This window comes from Epinephelus lanceolatus, chromosome 12 (assembly GCF_041903045.1).
Source record: "Epinephelus lanceolatus isolate andai-2023 chromosome 12, ASM4190304v1, whole genome shotgun sequence".
NCBI classification, from domain to species: domain Eukaryota; kingdom Metazoa; phylum Chordata; class Actinopteri; order Perciformes; family Serranidae; genus Epinephelus; species Epinephelus lanceolatus.
In genome coordinates, this window is record NC_135745.1 from 31,013,943 (window position 1) to 31,035,429 (window position 21,487).

Genomic DNA, 21,487 nt, shown 5'->3' on the forward strand with positions numbered 1-21,487 from the left:
TATGACCGTGGGTGAAGTTATTGGTTATTTTATGTCTCTGTCAAATGTATGAACCCACAGACAACACAGAAGAGCTGATTCCTCAGTGTATGTGGAGATACGGTGCTGCGTTCATATCTGATCTGTGAAATCCAGCGAAATAGCGATAATTTGAGATAATGAACACATTTTATTTTATTTATTTATTAATTTAAGACACGAAGACATCCTAGAGTTTGCTGGACACATCTACTTTTCATTTGTAGTGAAAGGTCGACATTATTCTTCGAAACAAAGACAACCGTCTTGACGAGAGGGTAGAATTACAATTTTCCCTGTTTCAGTGAATGCAGCACACATCGTCGCCCAGAGATGACGGCAGCCAAACATCACAATTAAAACCCGCCTGGGAGATTATTTAGCTTCACAACAAGCAGTTTTCTAAACAAATATAATAAAGACACGGCAACAACAACAGCCATGTCTGTGAATTATGCTGCCGGACTGTCGCCGTACGCGGACAAAGGTGTTTGCGGACTTCCGGAGGTAAAATACAGCTGCTGTGAGCTAACGTTAGCTAGTTAGCTTCTCAACTGGTAGCAAGTTAGCCCAGGATGCTTTTCCATGGTCGGTCTGTTGGATGTTACTCTAGAAAATGAATCAACGTATGTTTAAATAGCAGTTATTAAATATAAAAATACCCAGTGTCGAGTAGAAGTTGTGTATTCCGGTTTGTATTGGAGAAAAAGTACTGAAATATGAGCCAGCAACATTGAAATAACGTTATGAAATGCTTTACCGTCATTAGTTTTTGTTTAGAAAGGCTCCATTCAGAGTTTTATATTAATTTTAAAACATTACTAATGTGGTAGCAGTGTTGGAGCAGGTTCAAGTGGTTTAACTAACGTTGTTTGTAAATATTTCAGTAATTTATACTCTTGCTTCATATTATGAGCCTACAGGCGCTGCAACTAACAATTGTATTCATAAACTGGATTAATCTATTAATTTTGTGGTCTATATGTGTCAGAGATAAGACAAATAACCACCAAAGTTTCTCAAATGTCTTGTCCAACCAGCACCTCAAACCTCAAAGATATTAAGTTTCTGATGATACAAAATTTACTTACTTTAACTGTAGCATCTCTAGGGCCTATATTGCATGTGTTAAATGTTGTCTGCAAATAAGTTAGTCTCCTACTTTGTGTTGTAATCATATGTTTAACATGCAAGGCTTGCATTGATAAGTAGATTATATGAGAGACACAAACTCGTGTTAAAGACAGTAACTTCAGGAATCCAGAGAAAAGTAAAGGGGCAGTACGTTCATTATTTTACTCTGAAATGCAGTATTAAGATGCATTAAGTGGAAAAATACAAATACATGATAGCTGTACACAGATGGAGTGAATTTATTTTTTCTTTACAGCCAAACATAATGTCACCCTTGCTGTTAAAACTTTGTTATAGACTTTACAACTCTGTCCCCAAAGCTGTTTAGTACTGGAGATAGTGGATTATATTTGATTGTCTTTGAAACTCTCCCAAAGAGTGGTGCAGATTTCCTTTTTATTTTATGATACGTAATTTATTGCAACACTTAAATATTAAATAGTTTACTCACAGCAAAATGCATAACATTAGATCTGCAACATGAGACAAGATATTAATCTGAATTTATGTCATTGTAACACTGAGAACATTTTTTTTATTTTGTAGCACCTAAACTGTCATGATACAATGATTTTGTCTTTATTTGGCTTCAAACTGCATTTAATGAACTTGGACTCTCTCTTCCTGCGTGGCCATCATACCACATTAGACCATATCGCTCGAAAGCATCCTTTCTCAATCCCTCGTCATTTCATTTATTATTGATATTTAGCTACGGTTTTAAAAATGTTGTGATGTCTGATTGTGCCAGTGTTCATCAGCTGTTTTCAAACCTGATGTTTTCTGTTGTGTGGTAGGTGTTCGACAGCCCTGAGGAGCTGAAGGTGAAGGCGGAGACCCTCGCTCAGATGATTAAAGAATCTGAGTACTTGGTCGTCCACTCTGGAGCAGGAATCAGCACCTCAGCAGGCATCCCTGACTTCAGGTGAGGCACAGAGTCACTACAGATCTTTTCCTCCATCGAGCCTTTTCACAAGCACACACTGCTTTTCTCTCCACCATGGTTCGTCTTCACGAACATGATGAGCAGGGCAACAATGACCTCATTTATTCTGTCTAAGTTCAACTTCTTTTTCCAAAGCTCTCCTAATTAACGTGTTACAGGAAGTAGAAAGAAATACAAGCAGTATATAGTGTCATTTATATTGTGTCTGCTGATTTTTAGGACAGTATACCTGTTAATGCTCAAGTGTGCATTTACCTTACATATTTTTTAGGGTTGAAACTAACCATTATTTTCATTATTGATTAATCTGCCCATTATTTTCTCGATGAATCATTTTGTCAATAATATGTCAGAAAATAGTGAAACACTCTCTCTGTAATTTCTCAGAGGCCAAGGTGACGTCTTCAAATTGAGAATTAGTCTGTACATTCGTCTTTAAATTGAAATATGAGATCACAGATTGAACTTGAAGTTTTAGATATTATTTTGTTAATAATAATGCTAACCACTGCCAGTTAATTTTCTGTTACTCGACTAATCTCTGCAGCTCTAATATTTTTTTTTTTTTACTGCTAAAGCCAGCCAGGACAAACTCTGTGCAAAGTATTTTCACCTCTTTGCAAAATCTATGCAGGATTTTTGAATTGATTTCAACTTAATGCAGTATCCCAAGTATGCAGCTTATTTTTTTTATACCAAATACTTCGATCTAAAGTCTTTGTGTGAATCTAAAATCTCAAAGTTTGCTATCGTCATGGCGATGGTGAATCACCAGGGCAATCTCATAAAAAAGACAATTTCTAGAAGTGGCTCTGACAGGTAGAGGGCAGACAATTGTGAATTACGGCAGCCATTCTGAAGACAGTCCTATTGCTGTGTGCTGAGGCCAGACGAACAAACAGTTGACCAGAGACTGGAAGGACAAGAGAAGAAAAAGACTCGTAAAGAAGTGTGTCACTGCTGGAAAGATTGTCTTTAAAAAAACTAGACTGTGTATGCAGTAGAAAGAAACAAATACTTCTACCACTACCAGAATGCACTGCACCGCACCAGACTAATAAATGCTCCTGCTGGTGGGTGATGTAATGTTTTGACATAGGAAACAATATGGGGCCAGCTGGTAACAGTAGGCTAATACATTTTGCTGAAAACATTTTAGGTGAGAAAAAGACAACGTAACAGAATCTCGGTTCATATTTGATCAGCACTGCTCAGTTTTTTGTACACTTGGAGAAGGCTTATGACCCCGTCCCATGGGGAGCCTTGTGGGTGGTACTGTGGGAATATGGCGTACTGGAGTCGCTTTTGGTTGGTGTTGGCCTCCACCAGGGTTGTCCCTTGTCTCAGATTCTGTCTGTGATATTCAGAAACAGGATCTCAATTTGCAGCCGGGGGAGGAAGGGGTCCGTTTCGGTGACCTCAGAACTGCATTTCTGCTTTTTGCAGATGATGTGGTTTCGGCTTCATCACACCGTGACCTCCAGCATGCACTGAGGTGGGTGGCAGCTGAGTGTGAAGCGTTTCGGGATGACAATCGTGCTGATTGTCATCCCGAAACGCTTCACACTCGGTTGCCCCCTCTGGATCGGGAGTGAGTTACTGCCCCAAGTTCAAGTATCTCAGGGTCTTGTTCACGAGTGAGGGTAGAATGGAGCGTAAGATGGATCGGCGGTTTGGTGCGGCTTCTGCAGTGATGTGGGCTCTGCGCTGGACTGTTGTCAAAAGGCAAAGCTTTCGATTTACAGATCTGTGTCCCAACCCTCGTCTATGGTCATGAACTTTGGGTAACGACCGAAAGAATGAGATCACAGATACAAGCGGAAAAAATGAGTTCCCTCCGAAGGGTGGCTGCGCTCGGCCTTAGAGACAGGGTGAGGAGCTCGGACATCCAAAGAGATACTGGAGTAGAGCTGCTGCTCCTTCGTGTCAACAGAGGTCAGTTGAGGTGGTTCGTGTATCTGATCAGGATGCCTCCTGGGTGCCTCCCAGTAGATGCACGTCCAAGTAGTAGGAAGCCCCAGGGCAGACCCAGGACACACTGGAGGGATTATATATCTCGTCTGGCCTGGGAACGCCTCGGGGTCCCCCAGGAGGAGCTGGAAACTGTTGCTGGGGAGAGGAACGTCTGGAATACTCTGCTCAGCCTGCTGCCCCCACGACCTGACTTCGGATAAGTGGCTAAAAATGGAAGATGCTTAGTTTTACAAATTGATCTCATTTTTTCAGCCTTTGTTTTCACAATACTGGAAACAGTATAGCACCCACTTCCTGTTCACAAACTCTTGCATTACAGCCAAACAATGCTATAAAATATGTTTCTTATGACAGTTTAGGCCAGAAATAGACAACACAGTAACATAATACTGGTTCATATTTGATAAAAACTGCCTAGTTTTACTGTTTGGTCTGAGTTTGAGAAAGAGAGAGGGGTGGCTCTTTCTCTTGATCTGCCTCTATCCTCGTTGTCTCTGTGATGGTGGGCATATGATGATGCACATGTACAATCTGTAGTCGGAGCAACACTGTAGAGCCAGTGAAAATCCCATCCAGCGACTTTGAGCTGAGGATTGAGCGGGGAGATCTGGGTGCTGGTAAGATGGAGGGAAGTTTACCAGACCACTTTGCTCTTATCCTCCTGCTTTCTCTTGTAGTACCACTCAATGAGCAGATGAGGGCGGTACCTGCTTATTTGTCAGATACAGCTCTTTGAAAAACACACACTAAAATATATCCTGGCTAATTCTGTGCTCTTTCCATGTAGTGCAAGAATTTCCTTTGATAGTGTGCAAACACATAAATTGCCCTTATAGCTGAGCTGTGGCACATCAGATTAAAAAAAGAAGAAGAAGAAGAAGAGAAGAAGACATCAGTTGAGTTAGTTCTGGTGTGAATGACAGATATTTCCCTGTGAGATTTCATATATGCATACCTGGAGATGGCTGCTGTGCAGATCAATTAATATTTGATTGGCCTGCCTGTCAGTCAGGTGGAGTCGACCTTGGACAGCAGTATCATTAAAGCCAAGGTTTCTGTGTGTACAGATTATATTCCTACTGCTGCCATCCAAACACACACACACACACACACACACACACACACACACACTCGCATGATAAGAAACTCAGCTGCTGTTGTTGATATTATTGACGATATCAGAGCATGCAAATACACCAGCTTCACAGATCCTCTGTGGCTTTCATGTCCTGCAGCATCTTTCTCATGGTGATAAGCATGTAATAAGTGACGTACACACTCTTCCTGTAATGGCGCTCTTTCTTTGAACTGGCCTTGGCGGAGCGGGCGGTGAATGATATTGGTCTTGAAAGGCTGTTGTGGCTGAGTTTGAGGATGCACAGGATGCGTTCCCTCGGCTGATGCATAAAGATAAGTTGTGTATCCTCGAAGTAACTTGGCAACTGTCAGGGTGTTAGACAGCAGCAGGACTGACAGGACCGCCGCGTTCATCCCTCATACGGACACCCACAGCTGACTGGTTGATCAAAGACGCATGGATCAGAGCGAACAACAGATTCATTCAGACATTTCAATCTGAAAACTTGTCACTGTGCGTAGTTTGAAAGATTTCTGTCAAATTAAACTGTTGGCATTTCTGTGAAAATCTCCTCCTGTTTCCTTTTGTAGTGTGAGAGTCTTTGTGTGGTGTCTCTATTGGTTTTTCATATTGGTTTGGACATGCAGCATTTGACAGCATGTTGTCAATTTGGTACAAGAACTTTGCAGAGATCAGATTTTTAAAGTAGTGTGTAAGATTTAAGGGATTTAGTGGCATGTAGAGGTGAGGATTGAAGATTTCAGCCAGCTGAAACTTCTTCAGTGTTCATTGTTCAGCAGGGTCTCTTCCTCTCCAACACTAACAGACCAGTTGACTGTAGTTAAGTCTAATTTAGGGCCATTAGTCGACTAGTCGCCCGCATGTTTACGATGTTAATTTAATTATTGAAGTACAGTACAGGCCAAAAGTTTGGACACACCTTCTCATTCAATGCGTTTTCTTTATTTTCATGACTATTTACATTGTAGATTCTCACTGAAGGCATCAAAACTATGAATGAACACATGTGGAGTTATGTACTTAACAAAAAAAGGTGAAATAACTGAAAACATGTTTTATATTCTAGTTTCTTCAAAATAGCCACCCTTTGCTCTGATTACTGCTTTGCACACTCTTGGCATTCTCTCCATGAGCTTCAAGAGGTAGTCACCTGAAATGGTTTTCCAACAGTCTTGAAGGAGTTCCCAGAGGTGTTTAGCACTTGTTGGCCCCTTTGCCTTCACTCTGCGGTCCAGCTCACCCCAAACCATCTCGATTGGGTTCAGGTCCGGTGACTGTGGAGGCCAGGTCATCTGCCGCAGCACTCCATCACTCTCCTTCTTGGTCAAATAGCCCTTGCACAGCCTGGAGGTGTGTTTGGGGTCATTGTCCTGTTGAAAAATAAATGATCGTCCAACTAAACGCAAACCGGATGGGATGGCATGTCGCTGCAGGATGCTGTGGTAGCCATGCTGGTTCAGTGTGCCTTCAATTTTGAATAAATCCCCAACAGTGTCACCAGCAAAACACCCCCACACCATCACACCTCCTCCTCCATGCTTCACAGTGGGAACCAGGCATGTGGAATCCATCCGTTCACCTTTTCTGCGTCTCACAAAGACACGGCGGTTGGAACCAAAGATCTCAAATTTGGACTCATCAGACCAAAGCACAGATTTCCACTGGTCTAATGTCCATTCCTTGTGTTTCTTGGCCCAAACAAATCTCTTCTGCTTGTTGCCTCTCCTTAGCAGTGGTTTCCTAGCAGCTATTTGACCATGAAGGCCTGATTGGCGCAGTCTCCTCTTAACAGTTGTTCTAGAGATGGGTCTGCTGCTAGAACTCTGTGTGGCATTCATCTGGTCTCTGATCTGAGCTGCTGTTAACTTGCCATTTCTGAGGCTGGTGACTCGGATGAACTTATCCTCAGAAGCAGAGGTGACTCTTGGTCTTCCTTTCCTGGGTCGGTCCTCATGTGTGCCAGTTTCGTTGTAGCGCTTGATGGTTTTTGCGACTCCACTTGGGGACACATTTAAAGTTTTTGCAATTTTCCGGACTGACTGACCTTCATTTCTTAAAGTAATGATTGCCGCTCGTTTTTCTTTAGTTAGCTGATTGGTTCTTGCCATAATATGAATTTTAACAGTTGTCCAATAGGGCTGTCGGCTGTGTATTAACCTGACTTCTGCACAACACAACTGATGGTCCCAACCCCATTGATAAAGCAAGAAATTCCACTAATTAACCCTGATAAGGCACACCTGTGAAGTGGAAACCATTTCAGGTGACTACCTCTTGAAGCTCATGGAGAGAATGCCAAGAGTGTGCAAAGCAGTAATCAGAGCAAAGGGTGGCTATTTTGAAGAAACTAGAATATAAAACATGTTTTCAGTTATTCCACCTTTTTTTGTTAAGTACATAACTCCACATGTGTTCATTCATAGTTTTGATGCCTTCAGTGAGAATCTACAATGTAAATAGTCATGAAAATAAAGAAAACGCATTGAATGAGAAGGTGTGTCCAAACTTTTGGCCTGTACTGTATATATTTTGGGCGGGGCAACACAATGGTTTGAGTTGAAGGTGTGAGAAAGAATAGTATCAGTAACATTGTTAACACTGTGCTACATTACAGAGAAATACAAAACCGTACTAATGAACCTTCATTAATATAGGCCTATATTTTATCTACAAGTGCACGTCACACACTGAGCGAGCCGCCTGTTAATGACGCTGTGGGTTAATGGGCATGTAGCTACTTCCATGTTTCAGATGATACATCATGTTTGTAGTCGACCAATGAAGATGAGTTTACATATCACCTTGGGTTCATCCTTCACCTTCTCAAAATGATCCCACACTTTGGATTAATTAGCCTGTGGAATAACCGCAGGTACCAGCCCAGTCATATAGGTTTTGATTTATTTTGACAAGGTACAGCTCCTAATAGAGTTTCACATTTTGTTTTTTTTTTCTGCAACTAAGCAACCAATGAAATCTTGCCGAAAAATGACCTTTCTGGTCGACTAATGTTTGGTCGGCTATTAGGGGGCAGCCCTAGTTTAGTTAAGTTTAGTTTAGTTCATTTCAGTCATTTTCCAGCATAGACCAAATATACACAAGGTATCCAAATTATCTGCAGAGGTGTCTTCCTCTCCAAAACAGACAGACCAGGGGCCTCATTTATAAAAGAGTGCTTAGGATTCATACTAAAAGTTGACGTGTGCCCAAAAGCTGAAAATGGCGTGCGCCAAAAAATAAAATGATTTATAAAACCGTGCGCACGCACGCTTGCACGCAATGTTCTCTTTCTAAATCACCGACCTCCTGGAGTTGTGCGCACCCAGATCCGCCTCATATTCCGCCTCATATTCATGCCATCTTGCGCAATTATGCACGAGGGTCAGCGCAGTATTTATATGTTTATGGCAATTAGTCTGATCAGACTCCCGGCCTGAATTACAGCATGAACCAGTGGTATCCCTGTCCCAAAATACAACGTGTAATTTAAAATACAATTCAAAGATGAAAGTGTAATAGGCGAACACGTTTCTTCATGCCGGTTTTGTCATGAACAGCACATGTCTAAGTAGCGCTGATGAAATGAGTGTAACGGTTGTGCTTAATGGCTGTATTTCGAGACATGATATGTGCACTGGAAATATTTAGCTAAATAAATAAATATATTCTATGCAGTCACGCCATCCTCTCCCCCTCCTGCGCTCACAGAGTGGACAATGAGACGTTAGAAGCAGTGCGGATTAAATACGTATTTAGAAAGAATTTCAATTCATAATTTGAGTTGGATTTTACAACGTTTTTATGATACACTTATCACTCACTCCAAGGGCAAAATAAGGCTGCTGGATTTAATTTCAATGATAACGTGGATCTAAGGTGGATATAGCGTGACATTAAATTTGAGTGAGACATCAATAAAAATCTGACTCCACTTCTCCACCTCGCTGTCTGCGTCGCCACTTCCCAGTGTCTTCCAAAATGTGCGCACGCATGACTCAGAGTTTGCTTACAGGTGCGCACATTCTCCCACCAAGTTTATTTTTATAAATCACAACCTTTGCGTGGTAAGTGGCATACGCCACTTTCAAGCCCCGTTTTGTGCGTAAGCAAGCTTTATAAATGAGGCCCCTGGTGATTTAAACCAGTAAAAACACTGAGTAAAGCTGTTTCACGTTCAAAAATCAGTGTTTTTTTCAACACTGCTCGTCACAGAGAAGCTGCTGTGCAAAAAACATGAAAGGCCCTATCTTGAGCCAGTGTTTGGTTTGTCTTTTCTGGACCACTGTAGAAACACAGCGGTGAACATGGCGGTCTCAATGGACAAGGACCTGCTACCTATGTAGATATAAACAGCTCATTCTAAGGTAATAAAAGCACAAGGATTCTTATTTTCAGGTAATAATGCGCTCAACAAAATAGACTCATTACATTATATTCCATTTGTGCCAGTATGTCCCCCTAACTCCTACACACTGGACCTTTGATACTCAACCATGAGTGCAAACCCACGCAGACACTTAATGCCTCCAGTCAGCCCTCTGCATTACAATTTGTTCAGTTCTAAATTACAACTACCATCAGTCTTCTCTTCATCACTGTACTCTCCTTCAGGGGTCCGAAGGGTGTGTGGACGTTAGAAGAAAAGGGTGAGTCACCTCACTTTGACACCACATTTGAAGATGCCCGACCCAGCCTGACTCACATGGCCCTCCTGGGACTGCAGAGGGCTGGCTACCTCAAGTATCTCATCAGCCAGAATGTGGACGGCCTACATGTGCGATCAGGCTTCCCCAGGTAATTCTGCTCTGCCTCCCGTCCTATAGCATAATGTATGAACATCATGCATTGTACATACTGAGTAGCTGACTCATATCACAGCTATTGGAAAGCGTGGAGTAATGCATTATCTCAAAGAAAAGCCACATAGAGCCACTAGCACTTACAGCAGTAATAATTGCTGTTTTTCCCACAAATGCGGGCAGTGGAATAAGCTGTAAATACAACACTGTGGGCTCATTTATACTGCACCTTTCATACAAGAAATGCAGCACAAAGTGCTGTACAGTAGGGACATAATAAGCACTGAGTGCTTCACATGTAAATAGACATAATGGACATAAAGCAGACAAGGCAATTCAATATACAAGACACTTAAAGCAGTTTAAAACATGGATTAACTGATTCATAAAATCATAGACTTGTAAAACTAAAAATTACAAAATCAAGTAAGATTTTAAGAGCGTGGAGCGTGAATAGAAAGTTAAAGCGTAAAAAGAGTTTCAGACCTATATCAGGAAGTCAGAGCTAGCTAAAGGCTAAAGTGAACAGATACGCTTTTAGCTCTCTTTTAAAAATATTTAGCGAGCTAGCTTCCCTGATATCTATAGGTAGTGTGCTCCATAGCTTTGGGTCATAATTGACAAAGGCTGCATCACTGATCATCTTCCAACTGTTGCTGGGAACCTCCAATAAACCAGCAGCAGATGGTCGCAGTGTTTTTGGAGGCAAATAGTTAACAAGGGAGTTGGCAATGTAGCTCGGTCCCAGCGCATGTAGAGCTTAAGGAGAAGGAGCTTAAAATCAATTCTAAATGTAACAGGATGTCAGTGCAGAGCAGCTCAGACTGGCCTGATGTGTTCTCTCCTCTTGGTTCTGGTTAATAGCTGAGCTGCAGCGTTTTGAAGGAGCTGAAGTCTCTCAGTGGTGTTTTTGGGCGGCAAGTAAAAAGTGTGTTACAGTAGTTGAAGCAGCTTGAACTAAAGGCTTGAATCAATTACTCGGCATCTTTGACATTTAGAAATGGTCATACCTTACCTATGTTTTAAGCAACTCCAGTAATTCTGTTGACCAGTTGGTCTATCGACCTCTCAAAAACAGTGAAACTACCCATCATAATTTGTGAGAACACAAGCTTATTTCATCCTTCATCATTCGCCTTGTTGTGTTTGGCAGAAAAACAGTCCAAAACCCGAAGATACTCAGTTTTTCATGTTAAGAAAAAGAAGCCAAAATGTGGTTCTAACTTCTAAAACTTGATTGAAAGATGACTGAATAGTTGCAGGTTAATTTTCTGTTGGTCAAGTTATCGACTTGTCGTTGCAGCTCTACAACATAAATCATCACCTAACAAGTTTTTATGGGAAACAAGTTAGCAAAGAGTTAACTATTTAGCCACCCAGCAGACACAGAGCAACATTGGCATTAATTTGGATTCATGTTTGTGTCCTCCTGATTAAAGTCACAACTCCTGAGAGGAGTATTTGTCTGTTTAGCTGCTCTTCACCAGCTATGCTAACTTTATGACCAGCTATGCTAACTTTATGACGTTTGGTGCCGGTCAGGTCGTGATAGTCTGTTAATAAGAGCTTTTTTTTTTTTTTAACCTGAAAACAGCTGCATGTTGCTGCTAGAATCAACATTAATAAAAGTGATGAGAGTGAACAAAGACATTAAAGTTGCGGGCCATGAAACCAAAACAATGAGCTGGAAGATGCTAAAACGCAGCGTAGAGCTGGGGGGAACTGCTGAGTGGGAGGATAAGGGGCTGTAATAATAATAATAATAATAATATTTGTGGAGAGCTTTGTAGGTGAGGAGGAGGTTTTTGTAGTGGATGCGGTATTGTACAGGGAGCCAGTGAAGTTGGATGAGAACAGGGGTGATGTGGTCAGATGATTTGGTGCAGGTGATGATCCGGGCGGCCGAGTTCTGAATGATTTGCAATCTGTTGATGAGTTTGGTGGGGAGGCCGGTGAGGAGGGCGTTGCAGTAGTCGATGTGGGATGTGACAAGTGAGTGAACCAGGATTTCAGTGCTGGATTGGGACAGTGATGGGCGGAGTCTGGAGATGTTGCGGAGGTGGAAGAATGCATTCCGGGTGATGTTTTGAATATGAGGTGCAAATGAGAGGGTGCTGTCCACAATGGCGCCGAGGCTCTTGACTTGTGAGGAGAAGGGTGCAGGGAATCCGTCGATGATGATGGGTGGAGCTGGGGTGTGTTGTGACTTGGTGAGGGTGGATTTGGAGCCGATGAGCAGGGCCTCGGTTTTATTGCCGTTTAGCTTCAGGAAGTTCCTGCTCATCCAGCTCCGGATGTCTTCAAGACAGGTGGTGAGGGAGGTGGGAGGGATGGCAGTGGTGGGTTTGAAGGAGATGTAGACCTGTGTGTCGTCGGCATAGCAGTGAAAATGTACCCCATGGTGACGCAGGATTGTGCCCAGGGGGAGGAGGTAGATGATGGACAGAAGTGGACCTGTACACATGCCGCGTCTCAACCGCCTGGAAAATGTGAGGTCAGGAACTGGGCACCAATCTTGTGCCTGCTTTCAGGAGGTGGTGGCAGGTGGCGTCTAAGGTTGCTAAGCAACCTCAACAAGCACCACATCATGGCCTATTTACCTGAATTCCTGAGTGCAGAGCTGATCTTCTTGCAGACGCTGTTTATGTTGCATTTTCTGAACAAGTTAACTTGTTCAGAAAATGCAGTGAAGACTTGACTGTGGAGGAAACTACCACATTATTATTAATTTTAATTTTATTAATATCTGGTATTTTACAAACAGAAATATGTACAACGTTGTAAGTTGTGTGAGATAACCATATTGTTTCACAGCACTCTGTTACATGTTGGGTTTGTTCTGACTCAGTGTTGTTTAAAGATGAAGCTGCTGCTTTGTGATAATGGCCGTAACATCGCCAGCAGTGAGGATCTTTTTAGATACAGCTCAAGTAATGCTTCATGTAATGGAAAATGTTTGGTCTGACTCTCGATTATCCAAAACATTATTGGACTAACCCAGGGCCAAGAATTCAATTTTTCATTCAGCACATACACCCAGAGTTCATGGGTATTGGACGACTTGCTTTCCCTGGAAGCCATTTCTTCCTCTCCCTCCATCAGTCAGGTTCTTTTAGACGAGGCCAGGCAGTGAAATGGTGGCTCTCTGTGGAAGTCACCGAGGTAGCGCATGAACTGGTGAAGTAAACTGGTTGGCACTAATCTGCGAAGATGCAAAGTGGAGCGCAGGAATGAGTATGAGGGCTGGGAATATTTATCAAAGACTGTGAAAATGTTGTGTTGAAGAGTCCTGACATTGACTTTGAAAAAAGATAGTAGAAGTAAATATCATGTAGGGCTGGGCAGTATATTGATTTCGTGATGTGAGACTAGATATCATCTTAGATTTTAAATGTCCTAATAAGGTGTAGGGCCCTGTGATTTCATCAATGCAGAAAACACGGACAGAATTGCGGAAGTTTTGATAATAAAAATGGAATCAGCTGTAAAACGTGGAATATCATGGACATTATCAAAACAGAAGTAGAAGTAATCCCTACAATATTGTTGCTATATTGAGGTATTTGGTTAAAAATATTGTGATATCTGATTTTCTATGTGTCGCCCTAATGCCCTAATGTCATCTTTGTAACCTCTCTGTCTCTGTGGACATTTCTCTCTCTTGATCTATCAGGGATCTGTTATCGGAGCTTCATGGGAACATGTTTGTGGAGAAGTGTGAGAAGTGTGGCAGGTATGTGCGCACTCACACACATGCACTCACCACCCACATTTTGATGTTAAAACTCTGACAATGCCCATCTTCACAAGCTGCTGTCTGTCACTGAGGTCATTTCATTTGGTACACCTGTTTGGTAAGACAAATCATGTGGCAGCAGCACCATGCACAATGTATAAACCATGCTGTGGATCAGGAGGCATGTATCCATGAATCCATCCTGCATGTGTCAAAGGTAAAAGCCGTGGGTGTAATTGTGTTTTCTCTGCGCACGTGAGGCGCATTTACTCCACTTGTGTGTCCTATTTGTTGCTGACCAGCTGCACCACCTCTTTTTCAAATGGAAACTTCCAGCGGGATAATGCTTCCTTTCACAGAGCGCTCATTATCTCCAAACGATTTCAGGAACATGACGGTGACTTCATTTCACTGCAGTGACCTGCACAGCCTCCATATCTCATCCAAATAAATTGCCTTTGAGATGAAGTAGAACAGGAGCATACATGGACATAATGTTTCCAGCAGCTACATCATGCCATTGAGACACTGAGATCCCTTAAGAGCATCACCAACGTGATGTTTAATCTTGAAGAGAGCTGTGTGGAGTCAGAGGTTTTCTTTTCACCGACTCTGTTATCATGTGTTTGTGTATGAGCGCGTGTATGAATGAACCTCAGTGTGCTGCTTCTAGATAGCATTCTGGTATCACTGGTATCATTTAAAGGGGTGTGAATAAGTCCAACATTACACTGTCATGATCCATATGGCATCCTCTTATTATAACAACACTTACAATGACATTTTAATGGCTAGTCCAAATTGTACCACTGTGGCTGAGGTCAAGAAACTTATTCATGATACAGTTATAATGATCTCAAGTCAAAACCAACCACAAGTAAGTTAACACCTCAATGCAATGTTAACACATGAAGCTAGATAGTTTATTTAAGTTTGATAATTAGGCCTGTTAGAGACATTTCTAGCAGGTTCTAGTGTCCTATTATTTTGAGTCACTTTAATGCACCACCTGACCCAGTCTCTCTGGAACCTGTTGAGGGAATCTCTCAAGGTGTGCTGAAGTGTGTGGAGCGTGGAAGATGCCACAGCGTTATAGTCTTTAACTTTATTGTGGCTTCCTATTATAAGTTGCCACCCACAAATGCAATAACGGGAGATATGATAAACTCGCTGCCTTTTTTTTAATTGTTTGATTAAGTCGTTTAATACCCCTGTAATTTGAACATTGTTTTTATAAAGGACTGTTTTATGTGGGGAATGTTTGGGGATTTTTCATGTTTTAAATGCGACAGTCAAGACAATCAATTCATAGCTTCATCCTGCAACTCCCCACACATCCTGCAAATCAATCAACTCTTAAACCAACCAAAGCACCCTGGATCATCAAACAGTGAGTGACATTAAACCAAAGTCAGTGAGTTTATCATATCTCCCGTAATGGCGTCTGTGGGCAGCTATTTTTTTTAACTTATTTGGAAGCTGCAGTAAGGCTGTGACTTGTCATAACAAAGACATTTCATTTAATTATGTATTAAAAATGACATCATTGACTGAATGACACTTAAAACTGGGGTAGGCAAAGGACAAAAAAAATGGCAGAATTTAAAATACACCCTCCCCCTGCAGCTCCCCCCTTTCTGTCCTAAGCCCCACCCACCTGATGAATATGGGCATATGCACATGCTTCATACAATAACCTAGTGTTTCCTTTACATTGATTTATTCAATCTTTTTTCATTGTGGATCTCTCGACACAAATTAGCTAGTTACCACACCCTGCGATCCCTTGTCCTTACTTCCCATCACTGTGGATTTCTTTGTCAGTGAGAGGGTGGGCAGCTGCTTTGGAGGTGACCTTCTGGCGGCAGCTGTAGCAGCTCAGATACAGCAGTCAAAGCGGGCTTACGGCCAGCAGCAGCAGCCCCAGGTCTAGCCTGTGTAATGGCATCAACAGGGTCACATCAATACATCAATGATATTTCAATGGAATAAATTACTTATTGACTTATTCATACTTCAAAAACAGCATCAATAAGTGATTAACATAGGGGGGATCAAAATAGATTAAACAAATGAAATAAAAATCAACCAAAAATCAACCAGCCACCCTCCTCCCCTGACAAGTAAAGAACAGTCCCTTAAGTGCGGTGAGGTTTGTGGACCGTTACCTGCCACAAAGAGAGAAATGTGTACGGCTCGTTTCTCCTCTGGCACGTCACATACCTGTGTGCCGCCACAGCTCCGCTGTTCAGGTACTTCTGGGCAATCATGACACCAATGAAGAGGAAATTATTGGATCTGGAGCTGGACTTCTAAAAACGCATTATCTTGCGGTGGCCATACTGCTCCGCCATATTCCTGTCTGTGACCCCCGTTCAACCCACAACCGGCAGGATTCGCCTCTCGTTTCTGCTGCTGGTTGAAATCTGTACTCGCACAGCGTGCTCCTGAATGATTTCTTTTGCTCGCACAAAACTATTTTAAGTCGCAAATGCGAGTAAAATGCTCACCATAGAGCTCTGTAGTGGAAAACAAATCACTGTAGCATATATAAACAAATCTAGCCTACAAGTAAAAAGAAATAAATAATAACTTTCACTGCTTAAAGACACTCAGTAGCTCAGCTAATACCTGAAATGTCACTGGAAAACAAACCACTGCAGCAGCATGTTGAGTGCCATGTGGCCAGCGTGCGCTGTTATTGGACGGCGCATGGACACTCACCCTCTTGCGATTGAACTTTGAACTTATCCCACAGTAGTGGTACCGTGAGGTACCGTAGTACGGTACTCCAACGTTATGGTATGTACCGTGGTGTTTTAGTACTGCGGTCTACCATTGGTACCAGTTTACCGTACAACACTACTTTGCAGTGTAGGCAGTTATTGCCAGTGCTGAAATAGCAACTTTCTCTGCAGGATTCTCCACAATTGTTTCAGGCTTTCACTGAAGGGATTTGCATGCACATCTGTATCTGTGGAACAGCCAGTAGGAGCGCCCTCGCCCTGAAATTACCTGTAATTGGCCAAAGACTCCCATCTCAGCCTACATTTTCTAAAAACCGAGTCAAGAGGAGGTGCAGAAGTTCAGTCTTCTTACTGCCTACCTCAGCGTTAATAACAGCAGTCATTAACATTCATAAAGACTCTTTCATGAATATGACCGTGTCATGTCAGTCTTATGCCCACAACTTCACATAAAGCATCACCAGCTTTATCTTTTTTAACTGTAACCGAACTAAAGCTGATGTGGTTGGACAGAGACGTAACCTGGAGGAGTTTTGTTTTCAGGCAGTATGTCAGAGACAAAGTGATCGGCGTGATGGGACTGAAACCGACAGGACGTTACTGTGATGTGGTTCGATCCAGAGGACTCAGAGCCTGCAGGTATCACAGGCAGGGGATCACTGCAGTTTGAAATTACCAATAATGTGCCATGATCCCTTTATAAGTATGATGAATGACTGACTGTGTATTCTTAACTTAAACAGAGGAAAGCTGATCAGCACTATACTGGACTGGGAGGATGCTCTTCCTGACAGAGACCTGAACAAAGCAGACGATGCCAGCAGGTGAGAGACAAAAGTGTTAGGTGTGCTTCACTGTCTGCTTTAATGTTTTTAACCATTAGGCTCATGTGTGTTAGCGTCTCTATTCAATCCTTCAGCCACAAAGATCTTTTACTGTGTCTCGACAAAAGAGCAGGGTGAATGAGATGTTTGTGTTTCACCTTGATGTAGCCAGTGACCCATATTAGATGAATAATTACCATCTGAATTACAAAGAGCAGATTTTGAGCTCTGACCAATGTGTAGCGTGCTTATGCACGTACTTACAGAGCTACACTTGAGTCACAGTGCTAAGCATCAGTTTCTCTGAAAGGTAATTACACACCAGTCTTTGAAGAACTCAGCAGGTCATTTCACGACACTGATGGATTTTCTGAAGGTGTTTCCAAGATATTTAAAGACATTCTCAACCAGCCTGATGAAGGAATATTCCCTCTTTTGCAAGATAAAAAATGTATGCATTTCCTGAATTGTGCTGCTTTTTTCTTAGTCTTTGTGAATTCTGGGAATAACTTCAAAACAAGCATAAGTGTTAAAAAAATCTTTGCGGTTTTTCAAATGTTGACAGGTAATTGTTTTTCATAGAAAAGAATGCTTAATGCTGTGGCTCACATCTAACCGACAAGAGGCACAAACTGAGAACGTACTTTGAATCTTTTCCTCAACATGTTCTCCTCACTACCAAATAGGGCTGCACAATGACTCGAATATTCATGTCAGTCGCAATTTGCGCTTCCCACAATTAAATGAACATGATCGATTGCGATACTGACATTTAAATGCGAGCTCTGCTTTTAGAAAACTCTGCTGCTTATCAAGCTTTTCCTAATCCGCTGGGTCCAAAGGACAGAGGGATGGCATATGCTGTGAAGCCCTCTGAGGCAAATTGTTGTTTGTGATATTGGGCTTTATAAATAAAATTGAATTGCATTGAAATTGAATTGAATTAAACAAACAACAATGGCAGCTGTTGTGCTACGGTGTGTGCGCACACCCTGCAGCAGCAGTCTGTGAAAAACCTTCCTGAATGTTGTGGCTGCAGCCCAGAGTAGGAGAGTAATACAACAACAGATACCAGATGGAAATCAAAGCAAAACTCAAATGTCTGGAGCAGAAGGTGAAGAGCTACTTTTTCGATCCGTTGTCGGGAGTATTTTGGATTTAGAGTGCATGAGACTTGTGCCTGCGCTTTAAAGCAACACAACTCATTTGTTAAAGCACCTAGAAAAGCACCACAAACTGCAGTACGATGAATGCATAAAGGTCAAGAAGAATAATCTCACTAACGTCAGCTCATTGAGTCTCCTCCTGGGGGATCCCAAGGCGTTCCCAGGCCAGATGAGTGTGTTCTGGGTCTGCCCCGGGGCCTCCTACCAATGGGATGTGCCCGAAACACCTTCAATGGGAGGCGCCTAGGAGGCATCCTGATCAGATGCCCGAACCACCTCAACTGACCCCTTTCGATGCGAAGGAGCAGCGGCTCTACTCTGAGCTCCCTCCGGATGTCCGAGCTCCTCACCCTATCTCTAAGGCTGAGCCCAGCCACCCCACAGAGGAAACTCATTTCAACCGCTTGTATCTGCCATCCCATTCTTTCTGTCACTACCCAGAGCTCATGACCATAGGTGAGGGTTGGGACGTAGATAGACCAGTAAATCAAAAGCTTCGCCGTCTGGCTCAGTAAAGCAGTGCTCTGTTGATTAAAATGTAAAAATGCAATAAAAATATTTAGTCCCAATAATCATGCAGCCCTACCACCAAACATTTCTGCCAGCTTTGGAAACTTAGTGAACCCTTTAAGCCCAGACAAGTATGTAGGATGTATGTGACTATTATGTGTGACATGTTTCTCTTCTGTCTGCACCCAGACGAGCAGACCTGGCACTGACGCTCGGCACCTCCATGCAGATCAAACCCAGTGGAGACCTTCCACTTCTCACCAAGCGCAAAGGAGGGAAACTGGCCATTGTCAACCTGCAGGCCACGAAACACGTGAGTCTCATTCATGCACCCCCACCCAACACACATGTATAGAAATACTGTGCACATAATTAAAGGCTAAATTGTGGTTAGAAATATCTGCTCATGTGCCTGTCCGCCATGATCAGATTCCTCATTTCACAGTTGTGATTTCTTGTCTTGCAGGACAAGCATGCCCACCTGCGTATCCATGGTTACGTGGATGATGTAATGAAAGAGGTAATGGAGCTGCTGGGATTGGAAATCCCAAAGTGGGAAGGTCCGACTCTCTGTGAGAGCTCCAAAGTGGCCTCTGAGTCCACCACAGACGTCAAACCACCACGTGCAGTTACAGCAGAGAAAAAGGTGAAAAAGGAGGCGATTAAGGAGGAGAGGAAAAGAGACACAACGGCACTAACAGAGGATGGGGGTGTTATGGAGGAGGCGGTGTCGGTAAAGAGGGAGAGAGCGGAGCCCCCAGTGGAGATAAATGAAGAGAAATAGCCTCAGGTATTTTTTTCCTCACAACAACTTCACAACACAAACCCGTCCAGGAACAAACTTCACAACTGAGGGCGCTCGGTTTGATCAGTTTCAGAGGACAGGGGTTCTTCTCATCTTCACCCTCTGGAGCAAAGACTCTTCAAGTACTGCAGTGGTTTGGTTAAACCCAGATCTCTTACACTCCCCTTGCAGCCACGATAAACAGGGGTGTGAAACTGACTCCTCAGCTGAGGGCTCAAAGGTTGACTAAGCGATAGTGTCCGGGGTAAAAGGATCTACGTGAGGTGGATGTTCAGATGGGAGTGTATCTTTTTAATTACCGATTGAACTACGTGTGTAAAAAGTCGATTTAGCAATACACAACCTGCGATGTAAATGTTCCTGCTGTCATAGTAAGGACATGGTAAAGGGGATCTTTGCATATTATTCAACTTGAGGCTTTATTTTACTAGGAGAACCAGCCTTTAAAGAGCAGCTCTATGATTTTTTAGGTTTTTGTATCATTCTGTATTTTCCCAGTAGTGTTCCTAATGTGTTCAAATCCAAAAATACAAAATTTTGCTGGAAGTACATATGTTTTTGGATCAAATGCTGTTTTCCCAAGCCCTTCTATAAACTTTCATGACCTGACTTAGGTTTCTGCATGGTGACATTGCTACATATGAACTCTCTAGCCCGCCTAATGTGCCTCTTCGGGACTGAGCTAAGTCTTCTTGGACTACGTTTAAACTGCAGGCTAATGTGGCCAAAGTCTGATCTTTTTGCTCATATGTGACTCAGATCAGTTGTTTTTCATAACGCCAGGTTCACACTGGACACAGAAGCACCATGATTTGTTAATAATCACACAGCCCCCCGTCAGCAGTCACCTGGCCATTCACACCAGAGCGGCATTTCTCTGTGCCGATCAGCAAGTGACTCAGCCCCTCTGCTCTGTTTAGATTACATGTATTACCTCTGTTTGCCTCTGGCTCTGTGAGTGTGATTATGTGTGTGCCAGGGTGCTCTGTGCTGTGCCGCGTCCAGTGTGAACAGAAAGGTTAAAATGGGCAGCAAAGGCAAGGGGGCACGGAAAATCGGCACGCTTTGTGGTGCGTCCTCGTGCTGTGTGTGAACAAATCACATGGAATCTCATCTTTTCAATCTGATTTTGGTCTCTTCCATATGTGATCCTGAATCAGAACCCCGAACTGAGTGCCAGAGTCTTGTGGAGAGGCGCTGACAGATGTAGTTAAAACTGTCCCTTTACATCCTGAAATTTTGAATGAAATCTTTTTCAGTGAAGTCATTCACGTCACAATCCCACAACACCTGGTGCTGACGCTGCACCCACACACGCCTACGTACAGAAATAGCAGCCACAGCTTTACAAAAAGCCATGATTTAAAAACCTGGCTGTCTTCCTCCTCGTCCTCATTATCATCTATTCACGAATTTGCTGGCTTCCGCTGCACATCAGCTTATACCTGAAACTGTAATCACTGACTTCAGTGGCCTCCATCTTTACTTCTATACAACAGCACGCTACACGTGACGTCTTTGTTACTATTCTTATGCACATGCGGGTCAGTTCAGGACCGTGACCAGTTCACACTGGAATTTGATATTGGCCACATTTTTAAAAAATTATATGAACAGCCAAATTAAAGATCTGAGCAATAAATCCGAATGAACACCAAGGCTTAAGATGTGAATGTAGTATGTGAGAATTGTTTGTAATTATTGATCTTAAGGCCTTTGCACACTGAGT

The 21,487-nt window shown here is 42.7% G+C and overlaps 1 protein-coding gene across 1 annotated transcript; it reads left to right on the plus strand.

The window, feature by feature from the left end:
* Nucleotides 1-346: 346 nt before the first annotated feature.
* sirt6 (sirtuin 6) lies at nucleotides 347-20,307 on the plus strand. The gene is made up of 8 exons (XM_033649538.2): nucleotides 347-525; nucleotides 1,950-2,077; nucleotides 9,783-9,965; nucleotides 13,644-13,703; nucleotides 16,997-17,092; nucleotides 17,197-17,277; nucleotides 19,143-19,266; nucleotides 19,420-20,307. The coding sequence occupies exons 1-8, from the start codon at nucleotides 460-462 to the stop codon at nucleotides 19,735-19,737; spliced, it is 1,056 nt and encodes a 351-aa protein (XP_033505429.2). The 5' UTR covers nucleotides 347-459; the 3' UTR covers nucleotides 19,738-20,307.
* The last annotated feature ends 1,180 nt before the right edge of the window (nucleotides 20,308-21,487 follow it).

Coding starts and splice junctions, on each gene's coding strand:
- sirt6 (XM_033649538.2), top strand. CDS start 460: ATGTCTGTGAATTATGCTGCCGGACTGTCGCCGTACGCGGACAAAGGT. Junction 2,078..9,782: donor GCAGGCATCCCTGACTTCAG/GTGAGGCACAGA, acceptor ACTCTCCTTCAG/GGGTCCGAAGGGTGTGTGGA. Junction 17,278..19,142: donor AAAGCAGACGATGCCAGCAG/GTGAGAGACAAA, acceptor GTCTGCACCCAG/ACGAGCAGACCTGGCACTGA.